Here is a 20,049-nt window from a genome sequence, read left to right on the forward strand (position 1 = left end):
CTCCTGAAATAAATGCCCCGAGACGGGGTGAGATATACGAATATATCTCAGTAACCAAGAGGTTCTGGAGAAAACTCCACCCAATGGTTCACTTCGATGCATATCAATAGAATACAACAACCACTTGAAAACGGGATATAGCAAGGGATTTAGAGAATGGGGAATATAAAGAAAACAAAATACGACGATACGGGATGGTAACCCCAATTCCACGTACGCCCTCGGCATATATAAGCCTATGGGTATCATCCAAGGTGTGTTCACAGAAACCACAACCATGATGCCCAAACCAACCAAAACGCCAAAGACATTCCTAGTGTGCTCCTACCCGGATCACACACCATGACACGCAGTCAACTGGAACTCCCTCCTGGAGACCTATCCAGCGGAAGTCCGAAAATGCCCGAAGGCTAATAAAAACTGTCTACTGGCCAGAGACTCGGTACTGCAGTACCCATAGCAATAATGCATGCTCATGTGTTCTATACTATTCATACACACTTCCTACCGTTGCCATCAACTGGCAAGGTGGAACAGAAAAGGGGAACAAGCCCCAGTACCAAGAGGTTACCTTAATTCGTGTTTCCACAAGCTCCGCAGCAGCTTATCCCTCAACTCGGTACACAGCGGAATGCCTACACAGAGGACATTCCCAATCACTCTCAGTTCAACCCATACATGTTAATTTATAATTACACATGCAATGAACCAATTTCTTACCTCAATCCACTTGGTCCCGGACCAAGGGCAATTCACTGATTCAAGATTCGGGATTCAGGTCGACGTACGGCAACCTATACAATAACGTACATCCATCAGTACTCGTCAAATAGTATCAAAACGCAAAAACACAAAAATCCTCCCCATCCTCCCTTGATGGTTCGGCCATTGTAGTGTAAATGTGAGATTTATTTTTCTAAATTTTCTTTCTCATTTTGTTACGTCTCATTAGGTTGTCAATAGACCAGTTCAAGTGCTGGTTCGTCATTTTCGCGTCGAATTACATCAAAACGCGAAAATCGCCAAATCACCCCTTTTCCCTTTGGAGGTTCGGCCATGTAGGTGTAAATTTGAGATTTATTTTCCTAAATTTTCTTTCTCATTTTATAACACTCCCTTAGGTTGTTTAGAGGCTAGTTCAATCGTCGTTTTTCCGTTTTTCGACATTTACGCATCGTTTTGCGAAATATTTCATTCTGGGCTCATTTAGGTCTCTAACACAATTCATTTTTTTCCATTGATTCAAACACTCTCCAAGCACAACACAACCCATCTAAGCACCATATAACTACACAAATCATTATCCAAATCATTTTTCAACATCAATTCCTCAATCTTTCCTCAAAGAATCGAATTTTAACCTATGGCATTCCAAGGAATTTCCATACAACTTTAATCATTCCAACCATCATACAACCTATTATATCATCATACCATCATGCCACCATCATCAAACAAGTCTCAACACCAAAATTCACAAATTCCAAAATCATGATCATCAATTTTTTCTAAGTTAAAAATCATCACATTTCACTTAAAATTTTCATTGCATTTCTAGCATTACTACATCATTCTAACACATTATCATCTAATACACATTTTCAAATTGAGCTCTCTAACATCACTATTCATCATATCAAAGTTTAGGTTTTCAAAATCAAATCATCACCATCAACCATTTAAAATGCAAGAACACTCACCCAAACGGAAGGTATAGACTCCTCCTAAGCATACTCCACCATTGGAGCATTTAAAAGCTCCAAGAACACCAAATCTACCTTCAAAACCGCGGCTGTAATAGGGCAAGATCTCCTCACACACGCGATTTCAAGGTTCAAGAGTGGTACCAATGTGTTTAGGAGGTGTTTTCCAACAAGTTTCAAGACAAAAATCGTTGGATTCGGTGTAGAAATGACCAAGTTATGGAAGGAAGAAAGCTTGACCAATCCTTGGCCATGGTGGCTGCTGCGCGCGGGAGAGAAGAGAGGGAGGAGAGAGAAAATGTCATGAAAATGTGACTTTTAAGTCACTTAAACCACATGTGGGTCCCATATGCGATTTAACTCTAAGTAAATCACTAATTTCAACCATAAATTCATGACCTACGTATTTTTCTTGTTCATGTCATATTTTTGTTTCCCTAAAATACTGATAAAATTTTCACGCTTATCGGTACAATTATACCGCAGTATTTTTACACCGAAAAATCACTATTCATCAATTTTTCCCAAAATGACTCAATTCCATCAAATTTCATCAAAATTATATTTCCTAACTCAACAAACCATTTATAACTCATATTTGAAACCTAGAGCTCAAAATTCAAATGGCACGTTTTACGGTGAAATTGTAACGCGGTATTTTTACCCGCGAAAAACACTATTCACTGATTTTTCTGAAACTTGCCTGTCCACTCAATTTTTCGTTCTGAATCCATTTCCAGGGTTATTTTTACCATCTGAGACCTTCTACTCAATTTTTATCTTCCTAGGGTTGCGTGTTGGCTAATTACCGTTTTGCCCTTTCTTTGTATTTTGGCCTAATCTTTTGGATTTTCACTAATCTATCACTTGATTGCTCACTTAATATTTTAATTACTTGATTTAAAATTGTGAGGTGTTATAGTTTCCACCTCTTCGGCAACTTTCCCTTCTTCAACCTGGTCCAATGCTTTCTGTTTCTGCTCGTGGTAGTTCTTTATGACTTCTGGTTCATCTACGGCCTTACCACTCCGCAGTGATATAGCATTGACTTGTTCTGCTCCATTTTTCTTTGGGACTTTAGTGTTGCTTGGCAAAGTTCCTTGAGGTCTGCTTCTGAGTGTTTCTGCCAATTAACCTACTTGAGTCTCCAAATTCTTGATTGATGCAGCTTGATTATGAATTATAGCATCACTCCTTGTCATGTAGTCCTTCAGCATGCCTTCCAGCGTATTTGATGTATCAGTGTGCTGTCTGGATTGATGTTGTTGCTGCGTGAATCCGGGAGGATATGGAGCTTTATATGACCTTCCTGTTGTGTCTGAGGACAATTGTTGTTGTCCTTGCTGCTGTCCATGATGTTGTCCTTGTGAATAGGAGAGATTCGGGTGATTCCTCCATCCGGGATTATAGGTATTTGAATATGGATTGTTGTTCCTGTTGAAATTTCCTATAAAACAAACAGATTGAGGGTTTTGTGGACAGTTATCATAGATATGGGGACCATTACAGAAAACACATGATATAGCATCAATGAGGGCATTGACTGGTTTAGCTTCAGCAGACAGACTCATCGTTTTGATAGAGTTGTTAATAGCTGAAATCTGTGCTGACAGTGCTGATACAACATCCAGTTCCCAAGCTCCAGCAGTTTTTTTTGTATTAAACTTGATCTTTCTACGGGCCACTGATAGTTGTTGACTGCCATCCTCTCCAATATTGCATATGCTTCTGTATATGTTTTTTCTAATAGGGCTCCTCCAGATGATGCATCAACCATGCCTTTTGTTGGTCCATTGAGCCCATTATAGAATGTCTCCATTTGAATCCATTCGGGAATGCCATGATTTGGGCACTTCCTCAACAGATCTTTGAATTTCTCCCAAGCTTCATAAAATGATTCGTCTTGCAATTGTTTGAAGGTTGATATATCATTCCTGTATTGGGCTGCCTTCATAGGAGGGCAGAAATTCAATAAAAACTTGTCCGCCAACTCCTCCTAACTTCGGATTGACTGTGGTTGTAAAGAATTCAACCATGCTTTAGCTTTGTTGGTGAGGTAATATGGGAACAACTTCATCTTTAGCGCATCATATGTAACTCCTCTTATTTTGAAAGTGTCTGCTACATCAATAAAATTCTGGAGGTGAAGGTGAGGGTCTTCGCTAGGCAGTCCATTGAATTGACCAATGGTTTGTAGCATGTGAAACATCACTGGCTTCAGCTCAAAATTCTTTGCTGCTACATCAGGTTGAACGATTCCAGAATGCAGATTGTTGAGCGTAGGAATTTCATGTGCTCTGATTGGAATCTAAACCTGATTTGGACCTCCATTGTTTTGTCCAGGTCCTTCCTCTTCACCACTTCCCAACCTTGCGTCCATGTTAGGTGTTGCTGTAGGATTGATACGTCTTTCCTGTCTCCTTCTTGCTCGAAACGTTCTTTCAATCTCAGGATCAAAATCTGCTTCTTGCTCTGATGAAGAACTGCTCATATGATGCAATTAACACCTTGAAAACAATAAGGGGAAAGGTAAAGGATGTAAAAGAAATAAAATTCTCTACCGAAATAAAAATAACTTTGTACTTATCCCCGGCAACGGCGCCAAAAACTTGTTCTGCAAATTGTAATCAATTTAAATCTTCCACACAAATACGCAAGTGCATGTGTCACAAGTAATAAAGGGATGTGTGAGTCCTAGTATCGGTCCCACGGAGATAAGTGTCAAGTAATGATTATTTAGGTAAAGAAAGTGAGTAACGTGATTGATTATAATTGTTGGTTTTGTAAAATAAAAGACAACTAATAATAAGAAAACAAGAAACTAAAATAATAGGTATTAAGATGATGGATGAGATATAGGTCAGGATCAATTTCCCTGATACAGCAATACTGAAACGATGCTATATCGATGTTTAACTAGTAACCGAACACTAAGGTATGCTGGGGCTTTTGGCCAACCTAACATATATACCCAATAACTAATCCCCACATCTCTATGGCCAAACTAATCACTGAATTGTTTAAGTTCAAGTTCTAGGTTATGTGGTGTGAATGATCTCTCTACCCACAACTTAATTAAGTTAATTTTCTTAACCTAATTAATCCACACAATCCAACAAGGGTCTGGATTCGGAAACCTCTCGGCCCTAACCTCCTCAATATCACATATGTATCTCTCGACATGCACACATGAATGAGATTAAGCAAACTTGTTGAATAACTAATTAAATATTAACATAAACAAAGTTTAGGCATACATATCAATGTTACAACATAGGTACTTTATCACCTAACTTATGGAGCAAATTAGCTCATAATGAAATTAAATAAAATAGAGAAAAGAAAGAAAGAATTCATTGGAAAACATAAAAGAAGTTGAAAACAATTGCTCTAGGAAGACGTCGTCACTGCCTTGCTCCAGCACTGCTCCAGCGCTGCTCTTCCTCTTCCAAGAACCTCACTATCTCCCTCTAAAACTCTCCTCCTTGCTTCTGACCTTCTGAATCTTGAACCTCTCTAACTGTGTTTCAAACTATTTCTCTCTCGTGGAGGAGCTCTTCTTAAATAGGAAAAATGGTTGGGCTTTGGGCTTTAGGAATTAAGAGTGGAGATTCATGAATCCGGTTGCTGCAGCCTTATCTTATCCCTAAATTCTTGGGTTGTTGGCACTTGATTGGATAAGATCTTAATCTTCTTGATTTTCTTGTGCCAATATTGTTGTTGACCGAACAAGAGTTTGTTGTCTTTGTTCTTTGGGATTTTGGGATAAGACTCAATCTTTGAAATCGTCCTTGATCCTTGGGATTTTCGGATTTGTTGGCACTTAATTGGATAAGATCTTTATCTTCTTGGTTTTCTTGTGCCAATGTTGTACCGAATCAAGGTTGTTGTCCTTGTTCTTTGGGAATTGGATAAGATTCAATCTTTGAATTTGTCTTTGACCCTTGTGATTTCTGAACTAAATCTCCAGAAACTTCCCTTGCTTGCTGGTGTATTGATGGAGAATAACCAACTTTTGAAATTCAAAAGTTCTGTTGTCCCTTTGTCCACGCTGTCATGCTGTAGCGCTTGCTATATCATTACTTCGTCAGCTTCTCTGCTACAGCATTCCTACGTCAATTTTCCCTGCGAAGACAAACATTCAGCAAGTCATCTTTTCTTACATAAAATCAAGGGATATTGTCTTATTTTCCATACTTAGTCATCTCAAAGCACTTAATCATAAATATACAATAATTAGCTGAATTATCATGCAAAGCGGTTAACTTATATGGAATTTATGCAACAAATTCATCATAAAAATAACAAAATAACTCTCATTTGGGAGAGTTATCACAGATATCCGTATATTTCGCGACAGAATGCAGTTCCTGCATTTCACGAAGATATCCTTCCAAGGTTCCATTTTTAACACTTAAACACGTTAAAGCATGCATTTTTATACCCTCATAGGTTTACATACCAGCTGGTTACTTGCTTAACCTATTAACATGCAAAGACATCACCTTTAACCCATAAAAACCCATGATCAAGGTTGTACAACTCACCAAAGGATCAAAACAGAGAAGTAAAGGCTCTTGGAGCTCTCCAATCTACCTCCAAGGTTCAGACCACCAAGGAAATACGAAAATGCCTTCACAAAAGTTGGTTCTTGCACCAAAAGATGGCTCCTTGGCACCACCAATGCCAAGCCAAAGGTCCACACCCTCTCAACAACCCAAAGTCAGAACCAAAACACACTCCAGAAGCACCCTTCTCTTAGCAAAAGTTGTAACCCAACCTCACAATGCACCCACCCAAGTGTTTGCAAGGTCAAAGAGAAGGAAAATCAAGAGAAAATGGTGGTTTGGTCACAAGAGATAAAGAACATGCAATGGAACAGTGAACACACCCCTGACCAGCCACCAACTCACGCACAAAACATCAGAATCCTCCTAGGGTTGGGTGCAACTTTCATTTATATAGCCACTTAAGCTTTAAACACACTGTATTAACTTTAATTGCTACGCTTAGCATCTTAATCCCAAACTCAGGATTCTTAACCTACTCAATTTTACAAGAATTATCATATTTTTCTTATAATTTTCGAAGCACCTTTCCAGTACGCATTTTTCATAGCCAGTACCAGTTTCTGGCACCAGTTCTTCTTATTTTGACTTGAAACTCATTTTACAAGTCCTACATATTATTCTAGTAATTATTATGCACTTATTATAATTTTCCAGGATACTTTTTCGGTACACATTTATACCGACTAGCAGAACCGGTATCTGCACTTTTCTTCCAAAAAGCGACTTTTAGCATTCTTAATCACTTACTATAATTATTAGAGCCTCATAATAATTATTAGGGTCAATTATGGAATTATTTCCTAATTGCACATAATTAATTAATTAACTTTCTTAATTAACGGTGCGAGTTCTTACAGTCCTCATCTCATGATAAGGCCGAATGCTTAGGGTCTTAAGGGGTGTTTAAGATTCAGCCCAATCATGTATTTATCCTTATCTCATTCTAAGAAATCCCACAAGGCAGCCCTTAATTGGTTAGTGATCACCACTTGGCAAAACTCTATCCTTGCTTTCCCTTCACATGTGCGCCTAGGAGGTGTAAAAAGGCAGCTGATTACTTGATGCACTATCCAAGCTAAAACAGCCTTTGAACATGCAACCAGTAAGATGATAGGAGTCAGTTTGCATGTCTCGTGAGTGGGCAAAAATCTTACCCTCTTTGCATCCTTGTAGACGCATGAGAGGAGAGAGACAACCCAAAATTTTCTGACCTTTGATGGCTTTTAAAATCAGCCCTCTAAACCTCCCATTCATTCATTCCAAGCGCTGATTTAGGGTAATAGGGTGAAGCATTTGTCTTGTGAAACAATATAGAACTCAGATATACCATCTTCTTCCCCCTCCCTGAAATCGTGAGCCAAGTAGTGAGTGAGCATCCAGAAATAATTTCATATCATTCTTACCATTCTTGCTCGAATCATGGACCTCTAGAGAACCATTATCATCAAGCCTTCATCTCTTTTCTTCTTGCTCAGCCGAAGCTTCATACAAGGAGGTAGAGTATAGTTTCTTCTCCCTTGCATTCTCCTACCACGACGGGTTGATGGAGATGTTCTCTTGAATGTAGGTTCTAATCCAAGCACTTTTTTCCCCTCCTCTTGTGCGCGCGGTCACCATTTAGAAGGCTGAACTTGCTATTTCGTGGATCTAGGAAGCTAAGGTGCTGCTCCTTGTCCATTCCGTGTTCTTTGTGTGCTTGCAAGAGGTAAGCACAAATTTCGAGCCCCTCTTCACCTCTTCTGTTCAAGTCGTCAATCATGTTTAGGAAGTAGTTCTTCTATATTATTTTATCTCCTTTTGTTCCTGCCATATTAAATCCCTTTGGAACCTAACTCGAAAACATAAAAATAAACTTGGAAATGGCCTCTTACTAAAGTGTGGGACTGTTTAGTTATACCTTAGTGTATCCCAAGCTTTGCATGAATTAAAATAAATAGACAGCATGTTTTAGGCTCCCATTAGCGCACCTTGGTAGTAGTAGGAGTCATTATATGAATGAAATATTCTGAACACCATGCTACTGTTAGAAAATCGAATCTGCATAGGGTGAGACCTTAGGAATTTTCGCTGCACATGTTGTTTAAAATCTATAAGAGGGCAGAAACTAAATTCTTTTGGAAGACCTTGGAAACCGATTGTAAACGTTGGAAAAAAATTAAAATTTGCTAACCGTTGATGGAATAAAATTGAGGACAGTAAAATAAGTGGCTTTAGAAACATCATAATTCGACCAAGGCACAAAGATTAGAAGCCTCGAAATTATTTGTGAGTTATAGGAAAAATTATGTGAAATTCTGATTTGGTGCAATGGTGTATTAGGTACGCGAAACCCCTAAGACCGTGGACTATTTCGCTGCTGTTTGGTAATTTATTCGTGGCACGCGAGGTAAGTGTCTGGTGGCATTACCTTTGTGACTGCTTGCTAGTACATGGATTGTGAATGTTGCTCTCATGCTTTGGATTCGGATTCTGTATATGTTATTCGTATGTTGTTCATGGACTTGACGTGCTGGAAATTCTGTTTTGGGAAGTAATTGGTGTTCAGCATTTTGTTATTGGAAATCCATGGAACACGTGCTATATTGATTATCATTTAGTCATGCATACCCATATCATAATTTTAGCTGTTTTGTGTGCGGACCATTACATAGCATACCTGCATATTTTTCATGCTGATTATTGAAAATAATTATGAAAAGTAAGCATATGTTTGAGCACGCATCATATAGGCATCCCTCCGGTACCAGGGTATGGGACACTTGGCTTCCGTCCGCTTAGGTCATAGTTGGAGCCCTTTTGAGGAGCCACCCAGGATTCTCCACTGTGTTTGTTAGTGATACGTGCACCGTAGTGTTAGGAACGTACACTTTTGGCGTTATATACGCAACCTTTGGCGTTATATACGCACTATGATTTTGATTAGTATTTGACGGATTTGAATTGATGATGCGACTGTTTTATAATTCTGTATCTAGTTAGTACTGTTGCATTGCTGGTTTTGTTATCACACTACTGAGATTTTTCTCACCCCTTTGGGGCTGCAATTTTTATAAAATTGCAGGGGGGACGAAAGAGCATATGAGGACGTGGTTAAATGGATAATTGTTGTTAATTGCTGCTGTTTGGGCTTTTCTGTTGTTGAATGTTTGTCTGTTGGATGACTGTATTATTGTAATATTTTGGGAAGTTTGGATTACTGTTGGAAGCATTATTTAGCTACTGTTTTAAGGTTTTTATGGCCGGTTTGAAATTTGGGAAAATTCTGGAAACATTTTGCGAAAATAATTTCTGAACGTTTTTTTTAACTGTTGTTTTTATAAACTGTTTTGCGAGCACTTTGCGAGTTATATTTAGTGGGGCTACAGACATCCGAATTTCTTATAATTTATATGCACACGAAGCCCCACGTGTCTAGTTTCTGATTATATAAATTTTACAATGAAATTCTGAAAGCACGATTTATTATAATTTTTGGACGAAGACAGGTTTCTCAGGAAAATGATTATTTCAGCGAGCCATATATTTCACTAAGTTTTCACACTGTTTTAATTTCTTTTGACCAGATTTGAAAACAAAATTTTAATGAGACGAAAAACAAGTTTTCAGAACTTATCCGCGAATAATATGACTCTAATCCGCTTAGCAGACAACTCCCTTGAATGCATACAGGGGAGGGTATCACAAATGGACTTCTTCAATTGGGGAATAATGATGTTGTGTTAGCCGAACATAAGGTTATATATCAATAGCTCGCCAGTATGAATGCTAAGATGGACAAGATGCAAGTTTCTACAGCTCAAGTTAATTTAGTTAACTGTGATTATTGCAAAGGAGAGCATGAGACCAATGAGTTCCCAACACTTGTAGGATATGAGCCGTTTCAAGTTAATGGAGTCTGGTATGATCCAAGACCACCGCAGAACTTCCAGAGGAACGAGAACAATGCTCAAGGGAATAACTTCCAAAGGAGAGTTCAAGGGGAAGATTTGGATTACAAATCCAACAATTACTTACAACTTCCTCCTATTCCACATAAGGAGCCGTCTGAATTGGAGAAAGCGATGTTGCAGCTTTCTAAAACCATCAATGACCATATCCAGACCACTGATGCTTTCATAAATGAGACAAAAGCCTATTATACGAATCAAGATGCTTCCATCCGGAACTTGGAGAATCAGATAGGCCAATTGTCTAGGCAGCTAGCTGAGAGAAATCCAGGATCATTCCCCAGTGACACCATAATCAACCCAAGGGAGCACTGCAATGCCATCACTACTAAATGCGAGGATCTAGAAAAAGATGAAGTTGAAGCTTCTATAGGGAAGAATAAGCACACTCAAGAAGGCAACGAAAAATCAAAAGAGCAACCTCCTAAAGTTCAGAAGAAGCAATGAGATTTCTCACGTTTTGAGAAACCTCCACACCCCATGAAGCTCAAGCAAATGAACAAAGGAAGCAATTGTCTAAATTTTTAGATATTTTTAAGAAATTGCAAATTAACATTCCTTTTGCAGAAGCTCTGGAGCAAATGCCTTCGTATGCAAAGTTCCTGAAAGAGACATTGTCTAAGATCCAGAAGCTCACAGAGGATGAACCTGTTACACTAACAGAAGAGTGTAGTGCAATCATATAGAAAAACTTGCCTCCAAAGTTGAAGGATCCAGGGAGCTTTAGTATTCCATGCACCATCGGCAAGACGATTATAGAGAAAGTTTTATGCGATCTTGGTGCCAGCATAAATGTGATGCCCCTCACCCAGATGAAGAAGCTGATAATTGATGAAGTAAAGCCAACGAGGATGAATGTTCAACTGGTCGATCGCTCAACAAAACAAGCACATGGTATTGTGGAAGATGTGTTCATCAAGGTAAATAAATTTCTAATTCCTGTTGATTTTGTTATTCTTGACATTGATGAAGATGCCAGTGTACCTATGATTTTTGAGTGGCCATTCTTAACAACCCCAAGAGCGCTAATCGATGTACCTAAGGGTGAATTGATAATGCGCGTGGATGGAGAGCAAGCAACATTCACGGTACTTACAAATGAAGCTCCATTGCCTACATCTCAACCTAAAGATCAAGTTAACTACATTGTAGAGAAAAAAGTTGAGGAAGGGAACAAGAAGGAAGTCCATCAGCGGCATGAAGAAAGCAAGCCAAAGGTTAAGATGGAAAAGCCCAAGAGTAAGGAAAAACATGTGAAACTAAGTTTAAAGTTCATGAGAACCCTCCTCATCATCCACATGCATATGATCATGGAAGGACACAATACTGAACCAAGAAGACTAGGTCATCAATGGGTATCGTGCTTCCAACCACCATAATCACAAGGGGTACGTCAGGCTCGTGACGTAAAACAAGCGCTAATTGGGAGGCAACCCAATAAGTTTTTCAATTTTTATAAAAAAAATTCTTTTTTATTTTATTTTATCTTTTTCAGTTTCTAGATTTTTTTTTTAGTACTTTATGTAGATATATACTCTTATTTTGATAATTCTTGTTGATATTCTCTGTTATCAATATCTTGTTTTGATCTAAGTGTGTGTTTTTAGTTTGCAAAAATTTTTGGTTTAATATTATTGTTGAGGACAACAATATTTTAAATCTGGGAATTGGTTGCATATTATACTTGGACTAAAGAATACATACAGAGGAATATATATGCTCAGCAGGAATTTTCAAATTCATGTGAGATATCTGAAACCTTTTAACTTTTTTTTTTAGTTTCCTATTTTCTATTCTACTGGTACTGGTGTCTCTGAATGTTTGTCCAAGATAGCATGAGCTGAATTAGTTAATAAATCTGAATAAACTATAGGAGGCACAAGTGAAACTGTGAGAATTCAAAATAATTTTTTCTATCATGACATTGCATTGAATACTATCTAGAGATTATGACTGCTTGTTTGTATGATTTTCTTTTTGATAATTTTTAGATAATGCTTTGACGTGAAAATGAGGATTAGAGTCTAGCTTGATGCCACAGCCGGTGAGGTTTGAGCCTAAACACTTAATTTTTTTTTTTGAGAGGCCTCACTGTAGTGGTACTCTAGAACTTGATCTGTTTCTCTGTGATACATGCATGAGTTGAAATGATAAAGGCACTTTTGTTCTTGTTAACCACTTAGCCAAATAGCCACCTGAAAAGAATTTGTTTCCATTGCTAGCCCCTTTGAGCCTTAGACTAATTTTTGTTCTATTTTCCATAAATTGCTTAGCTATTATTCCTGTTGACTCACCTTCGAATGAGATTGAAATATTGATCAAAGAAAATTTCAGGTGAAGTTCTCCATTGAAAATTAAGTGATAAAAAGGAAAATAGTACCTCAAAGAAAAAAAAATCTGTCTGAAAAGAGGATGTGCAAAGGAAAAGAAAGAAAATTTCTGCTATAATTTATTAGTAGGGAGAAAGAAAAAGGTGGTGAAAAAGGAATAAAATCTTGAATTAAAAGGAAGAAGTAGTGAAATATTGTTTGAGAGTTGACTGAACCTTGAATTGAATTAAATGTGTTTCAATCTCACACAATAAAATTAGCTACTATCCAAATATTCCTACCCCTAAACCAAGCCACGTTACAACCCTAAAAAGACCTTTTGATCAATTTTTGCATGTTATTTATGTTCCTCATCTTTAGGAACTTGAGAATCAGATCAAGCATATGGTAGTACTATTACACTGATAGATTGAGTGATTATACCCCAAACACTTGAGTGATGAGCGTATTATTTATCTTATTGAGGGGTATTCAAGTTAGATTCTAATTTCCTTTTTGAAATTGAAAAGTCTTGTTTGAAATTCTCAACACTGAAAATCATTCATGCTTAGCATAGTACTCTCATGAGAAGTTAGATCTAGACATTTAGACAAGGGTAGAATAACAATTTGTGTATGATCTAGACATAGGCTTACATAGATTGCGGACTTTTAGATTCATTTTCTTAATGCTTAATTCAAGATGAATTACTAGGACACTAGAATTCTAATTGGGTTAAAGAGTTGAAAACACTAAGACATTAGGGTTCAATTATTTGATAGGAAAATAATGAATTGTCTGAGCTAATAAATTAGTTAGTTATAAAATTCAATTTAGGAATATAAAGGAAGATCGGAGGTGAAGTGCATCCTGACTGCAGTTTCTTTACAAATTCAATTACTCATATTTTCTTGATATTCTTGATAGTCTTGAATGCTTTTGAATTTTATTGTTTTTAAATTTCTGTTTTTAAATTACGATCACGAATATTTTCAAACTCAAAGGGAATAGTTAAATTAGTAAGTGGTGCATTAATCCTCAAGGGAACGATATCTTACTTATCACTTTATTACTTGAAACGAACGGTATACTTGCCGATTTCGCAACAAGTTTTTGAGAAACCTCCATATCCCATGAAAAGAAAGATGATCAAACTCTTGAAGAATCAGCGCCATATCGCAACAAGATGCTTCCATCCGGAACTTGGAGAATCAGATAGGCCAATTGTCTAGACAGCTTGCTGAGAGAAATCAAGGCCAATTTCCTAGTGATACCATAATCAACCCGAGGGAACATTGCAATGCCATCACTACTAAGAGGGAGGATCTAGAAAAAGTGGAAGCTCCTACAGCAAGAATGAGCACACTCAAGAAGACAAGGAAGAAGCAAAGGAGCAACCTCCTGCAGTTCAAAAGAAGCAATGGAATTTCTCACGTTTTGAGAAACCTCCATATCCCATAAAGCTCAAGCAACATGAACAAAAGAAGCAATTGTCTAAATTTTTAGATATTTTTAAGAAATTACAAATTAACATTCCTTTTGCAGAAGTTCTGGAGCAAATGCCTCCGTATGCAAAGTTCCTGAAGGAGACATTATCTAAGAAGCTTTCAGAGGATGAACCTGTTACACTAACAGAGGAGTGCAATGCAATCATACAGAAAAACTTGCCTCCAAAGTTGAAAGATCCAAGGAGCTTCAGTATTCCACGCGGTAAGACGACTATAGAGAAAGTCTTATGCGATGTTGGTGCCAGCATAAATGTGATGCCCCTCACCCTGATGAACAAGCTAGGAATTGATGAAGTAAAGCTGTAACAGCCCGTTACGTACCGGTATTGTTAACATTAATTATGATATTAAGCGCAGTTACAATCACAGCAGTTCATTTATAAAAACGAGAATAAATTTTTTCCGACTATTACGCGAGCATTTAAATCATAAAAAGGCGTAATAATTAAAAGCTGTGACCGTAACCGTAAACTCTTGCGGAAGACTTATTTAAACTGTTTTTATCACTTACGTTACTTATTATAAGTTACTAAGGAGTTCCCATAAACTCACTTAGCCAATTTCCAACTTTACGTTTTATACCAATTCGAACATGTTACACTCTAAGTTTTTCTGCGACCAAACCGATCGCAACCAACCCTACTTCTCAGATTATATCTTTGTGTTACTTAATTCCCTTTTTAACAAGCTAAAATACGCTCAATTCGGAGCTCATTTGCTCCGGTTATCGCCGTTTGAAGTTGGATAAGCGATTAGCCCAAACAACCCCAAAAACAGCTCCAAACCACTCACATTGCTCGAATTACTGCACTCAATCCACTCAACCATTTGCCCTCAAATTTTTATCCTACAAACTAGGCACCTCAAACTTCATTTTGATATATCACACGCTCAATTTGACCGAGAAACGAAGCGGGAATTAATTTCCCAAATCCGGTCCAGAATCTGCCTCAGGTGCAGGGGCACATGGGCAGTCCGTGTTTCTCTATTTTTTTCAGGCCGAAGATCAACCCAGATTTTCCTCAAATTTGGACAAGGTAGAGGACATCTCAACCTTCAAAATGGCGTATGGCACGTCCCTAGGGGACTTCTATGGAGGGAGATATGCTCTCCCGAAGTTCGCCTAAAATCTGCCAATTCTACAGAAAATTCGCCAGAGTTTCCTTTGTTTTTCCAATAATCCCAAATTTGTAAAAGATCATTTAACCTCAATTGTACCTAATAAACACATGATAATACAGTAATAATCCAATGGGTGGCACACACAAGGACCAACAACGCCTTGGGGCACTTACAACCCAATCCAGTTTATAGTTATTAAACATAGAGTCCATATTAATCATTCTTAAGTAGTTGCAATCACTAACACCTTTTTCATGCATATTTCCATCATACATATTATCATAACCTAAGATAAGCCTAAGGCCCTTCCATCATAGTTAGACATGCATCAATACTATTACAATATGGCTTTACAAATTACAACTTGAAACTAAAACTTCAAATTACATTCTTCTAAAATTTCAACTTAGTTAAAAGACAACATAACCAAATACATCACTACTAGACTTAGGCAAAATGGCATGAACAAGATGCTAATGAAGCTACTAATAAATACAAATGACATGTTCATGCCCTAAGTCTAGCCTAGGCCACACGGCCAACAAAATGCAAAATAAGAAACGCTCCATCGCTCACTCTGCGGGCCTCTTGCCCGAGGCTCCTGCTCCACTGCTACCTCCTGAAATAAATGCCCCGAGACGGGGTGAGATATACGAATATATCTCAGTAACCAAGAGGTTCTGGAGAAAACTCCACCCAATGGTTCACTTCGATGCATATCAATAGAATACAACAACCACTTGAAAACGGGATATAGCAAGGGATTTAGAGAATGGGGAATATAAAGAAAACAAAATACGACGATACGGGATGGTAACCCCAATTCCACGTACGCCCTCGGCATATATAAGCCTATGGGTATCATCCAAGGTGTGTTCACAGAAACCACAACCATGATGCCCAAACCAACCAAAACGCCAAAGACATTCCTAGTGTGCTCCTACCCGGATCACACACCATGACACGCAGTCAACTGGAACTCCCTCCTGGAGACCTATCCAGCGGAAGTCCGAAAATGCCCGAAGGCTAATAAAAACTGTCTACTGGCCAGAGACTCGGTACTGCAGTACCCATAGCAATAATGCATGCTCATGTGTTCTATACTATTCATACACACTTCCTACCGTTGCCATCAACTGGCAAGGTGGAACAGAAAAGGGGAACAAGCCCCAGTACCAAGAGGTTACCTTAATTCGTGTTTCCACAAGCTCCGCAACAGCTTATCCCTCAACTCGGTACACAGCGGAATGCCTACAGAGAGGACATTCCCAATCACTCTCAGTTCAACCCATACATGTTAATTTATAATTACACATGCAATGAACCAATTTCTTACCTCAATCCACTTGGTCCCGGACCAAGGGCAATTCACTGATTCAAGATTCGGGATTCAGGTCGACGTACGGCAACCTATACAATAACGTACATCCATCAGTACTCGTCAAATAGTATCAAAACGCAAAAACACAAAAATCCTCCCCATCCTCCCTTGATGGTTCGGCCATTGTAGTGTAAATGTGAGATTTATTTTTCTAAATTTTCTTTCTCATTTTGTTACGTCTCATTAGGTTGTCAATAGACCAGTTCAAGTGCTGGTTCGTCATTTTCGCGTCGAATTACATCAAAACGCGAAAATCGCCAAATCACCCCTTTTCCCTTTGGAGGTTCGGCCATGTAGGTGTAAATTTGAGATTTATTTTCCTAAATTTTCTTTCTCATTTTATAACACTCCCTTAGGTTGTTTAGAGGCTAGTTCAATCGTCGTTTTTCCGTTTTTCGACATTTACGCATCGTTTTGCGAAATATTTCATTCTGGGCTCATTTAGGTCTCTAACACAATTCATTTTTTTCCATTGATTCAAACACTCTCCAAGCACAACACAACCCATCTAAGCACCATATAACTACACAAATCATTATCCAAATCATTTTTCAACATCAATTCCTCAATCTTTCCTCAAAGAATCGAATTTTAACCTATGGCATTCCAAGGAATTTCCATACAACTTTAATCATTCCAACCATCATACAACCTATTATATCATCATACCATCATGCCACCATCATCAAACAAGTCTCAACACCAAAATTCACAAATTCCAAAATCATGATCATCAATTTTTTCTAAGTTAAAAATCATCACATTTCACTTAAAATTTTCATTGCATTTCTAGCATTACTACATCATTCTAACACATTATCATCTAATACACATTTTCAAATTGAGCTCTCTAACATCACTATTCATCATATCAAAGTTTAGGTTTTCAAAATCAAATCATCACCATCAACCATTTAAAATGCAAGAACACTCACCCAAACGGAAGGTATAGACTCCTCCTAAGCATACTCCACCATTGGAGCATTTAAAAGCTCCAAGAACACCAAATCTACCTTCAAAACCGCGGCTGTAATAGGGCAAGATCTCCTCACACACGCGATTTCAAGGTTCAAGAGTGGTACCAATGTGTTTAGGAGGTGTTTTCCAACAAGTTTCAAGACAAAAATCGTTGGATTCGGTGTAGAAATGACCAAGTTATGGAAGGAAGAAAGCTTGACCAATCCTTGGCCATGGTGGCTGCTGCGCGCGGGAGAGAAGAGAGGGAGGAGAGAGAAAATGTCATGAAAATGTGACTTTTAAGTCACTTAAACCACATGTGGGTCCCATATGCGATTTAACTCTAAGTAAATCACTAATTTCAACCATAAATTCATGACCTACGTATTTTTCTTGTTCATGTCATATTTTTGTTTCCCTAAAATACTGATAAAATTTTCACGCTTATCGGTACAATTATACCGCAGTATTTTTACACCGAAAAATCACTATTCATCAATTTTTCCCAAAATGACTCAATTCCATCAAATTTCATCAAAATTATATTTCCTAACTCAACAAACCATTTATAACTCATATTTGAAACCTAGAGCTCAAAATTCAAATGGCACGTTTTACGGTGAAATTGTAACGCGGTATTTTTACCCGCGAAAAACACTATTCACTGATTTTTCTGAAACTTGCCTGTCCACTCAATTTTTCGTTCTGAATCCATTTCCAGGGTTATTTTTACCATCTGAGACCTTCTACTCAATTTTTATCTTCCTAGGGTTGCGTGTTGGCTAATTACCGTTTTGCCTTTTCTTTGTATTTTGGCCTAATCTTTTGGATTTTCACTAATCCATCACTTGATTGCTCACTTAATATTTTAATTACTTGATTTAAAATTGTGAGGTGTTATAAAAGCCAACGAGGATGAATGTTCAACTTGCCGATCGCTTAACAAAGCAAGCACATGGTATTGTGGAAGATGTGCTCGTCAAGGTAAATAAATTTCTAATTCCTGTTGATTTTGTTATTCTTGACATTGATGAAGATGTCAGTGTGCCTATAATCTTCAGGAGCGGTAATCGAAGTATCTAAGGATGAGTTGATAATGCGCTTGGATGGAAAGCAAGCAACATTCAAGGTACTTACAATTGAAGCTCCATTACTTGCATCTCAACCTATGTAAGCCTATGTCTAGATCATACACTGAAAATCATTCATGCTTAGCATACCGCAATCTATGCTTAGCTTAGCATTAAGAAGATGAAGTTAACTATATTGCGGAGAAAATGGTTGAGGAAGTGAACAAGAAGGAAGTCCATCAGCAGCATGAAGAAAGCAAGCCAAAGGTTAAGATAGAAAAGCCCAAGAACAAGGAAAAACATGTGAAAACTAAGTTTAAAGTTCATGAGAACCCTTTTCCTTATCCACATGCTTATGATCATGGAAGGACACAATACTGGACCAAGAAGACTGGGTCATCAATGGTAACATGCTTCCAACCCCCATATTCACAAGGGGTACGTCAGGCTCGTGACGTTAAACAAACGCTAATTGGGAGGCAACCCAAAACTCATTTTCATTTTCATTTATTTAATTTTGATTAATAGTTGTAATTTCAGAAAGTGAGGTAAATGGTGAAAACAATGAAAACAGGTGAAAAAGTCTAAATCTGGGAATTGGCGCTATCAGCGCCAACCTGGCGCCAGTAGCGCCACAAAATTAAAAAGAGGCAGTACGTCCACGCTGAGCGCGCGAAACTAGCCCTATGAGCGCCAGATACTTCATGATCGAGCAGTCTGCGCTGAGGGCGCGAAACTGGCGTTGCCAGCGACAGTAATTACAATTTTCACAGTAAGTTCACGCTGTCAGCGCCAAGGTGGCTCTATCAGTGCCATGAACTCAGAAAATATTCCCACTGTGAGCGCTAGGAAGTCCACACTTCACCATTTATCTTGACTTTAGTATTTTTCTTTATTATTTTTCTGTTTTGTTTTGGTTATGTCTCTTCGTACATTTTACTGTTATGATTATTCTGGTTGACGTTTAACAAGTGTGTGTGTGTTCCACCTGCGCAGAAGTAGCTGCATTCAACAAGTTTAGTTTATTGTTGGGGACAACAACATTCTAAATCTGGGAATTGGACGCATATCTTATGTGATAACTGCTAATTATGGAATTGCACAACAGATACGTCTAACAGAAAAATTTTCTGTTAAAAAGGGGAGACACTTTAACCTTTCTTTTTATACTTTTATGCTATTTTTAATTCAATTTTTTTAAAAAATAATAATAATAAACCTTAAAAAATTTTAGTGAATTCCTGAACAAGCATTCCTGGATTTGCAAAAGCTTACTTAGTAATTAAATGGATTCAATCATAAGAAGCATTTGTGATATCTGTGGAACATCAATTTACTGTTATATTCTGAGAATGATGATTGCTCGTTTGTATAACTGCTTTGGTGAATAACTTTTAGATAATGCTTGATGTGAAATTTTGAAATTGGATTCTATCTTGAATTATATCTGTGAGGATTGAGCTTAAACAGTAAAAAAAAAA

The 20,049-nt window shown here is 37.8% G+C and overlaps 1 protein-coding gene and 1 non-coding gene across 2 annotated transcripts; both read left to right on the forward strand.

Moving 5' to 3' along the window:
* Nucleotides 1–3,538: 3,538 nt before the first annotated feature.
* On the forward strand, nucleotides 3,539–3,643 carry LOC133285128 (small nucleolar RNA R71). Its single transcript, XR_009747973.1, has one exon. It is a non-coding gene; the product is annotated as a small nucleolar RNA R71 (small nucleolar RNA).
* A 7,375-nt stretch (nucleotides 3,644–11,018) lies between these two features.
* Nucleotides 11,019–14,344, forward strand: LOC133285126 (uncharacterized). Its single transcript, XM_061482299.1, has 2 exons — nucleotides 11,019–11,460; nucleotides 14,076–14,344. The coding sequence occupies exons 1-2, from the start codon at nucleotides 11,019–11,021 to the stop codon at nucleotides 14,342–14,344; spliced, it is 711 nt and encodes a 236-aa protein (XP_061338283.1).
* The last annotated feature ends 5,705 nt before the right edge of the window (nucleotides 14,345–20,049 follow it).

Source organism: Gastrolobium bilobum, unplaced genomic scaffold, assembly GCF_033153095.1.
Source record: "Gastrolobium bilobum isolate Gb01-03AN ecotype WA unplaced genomic scaffold, APGP_CSIRO_Gbil_v1 utg36643, whole genome shotgun sequence".
NCBI classification, from domain to species: domain Eukaryota; kingdom Viridiplantae; phylum Streptophyta; class Magnoliopsida; order Fabales; family Fabaceae; genus Gastrolobium; species Gastrolobium bilobum.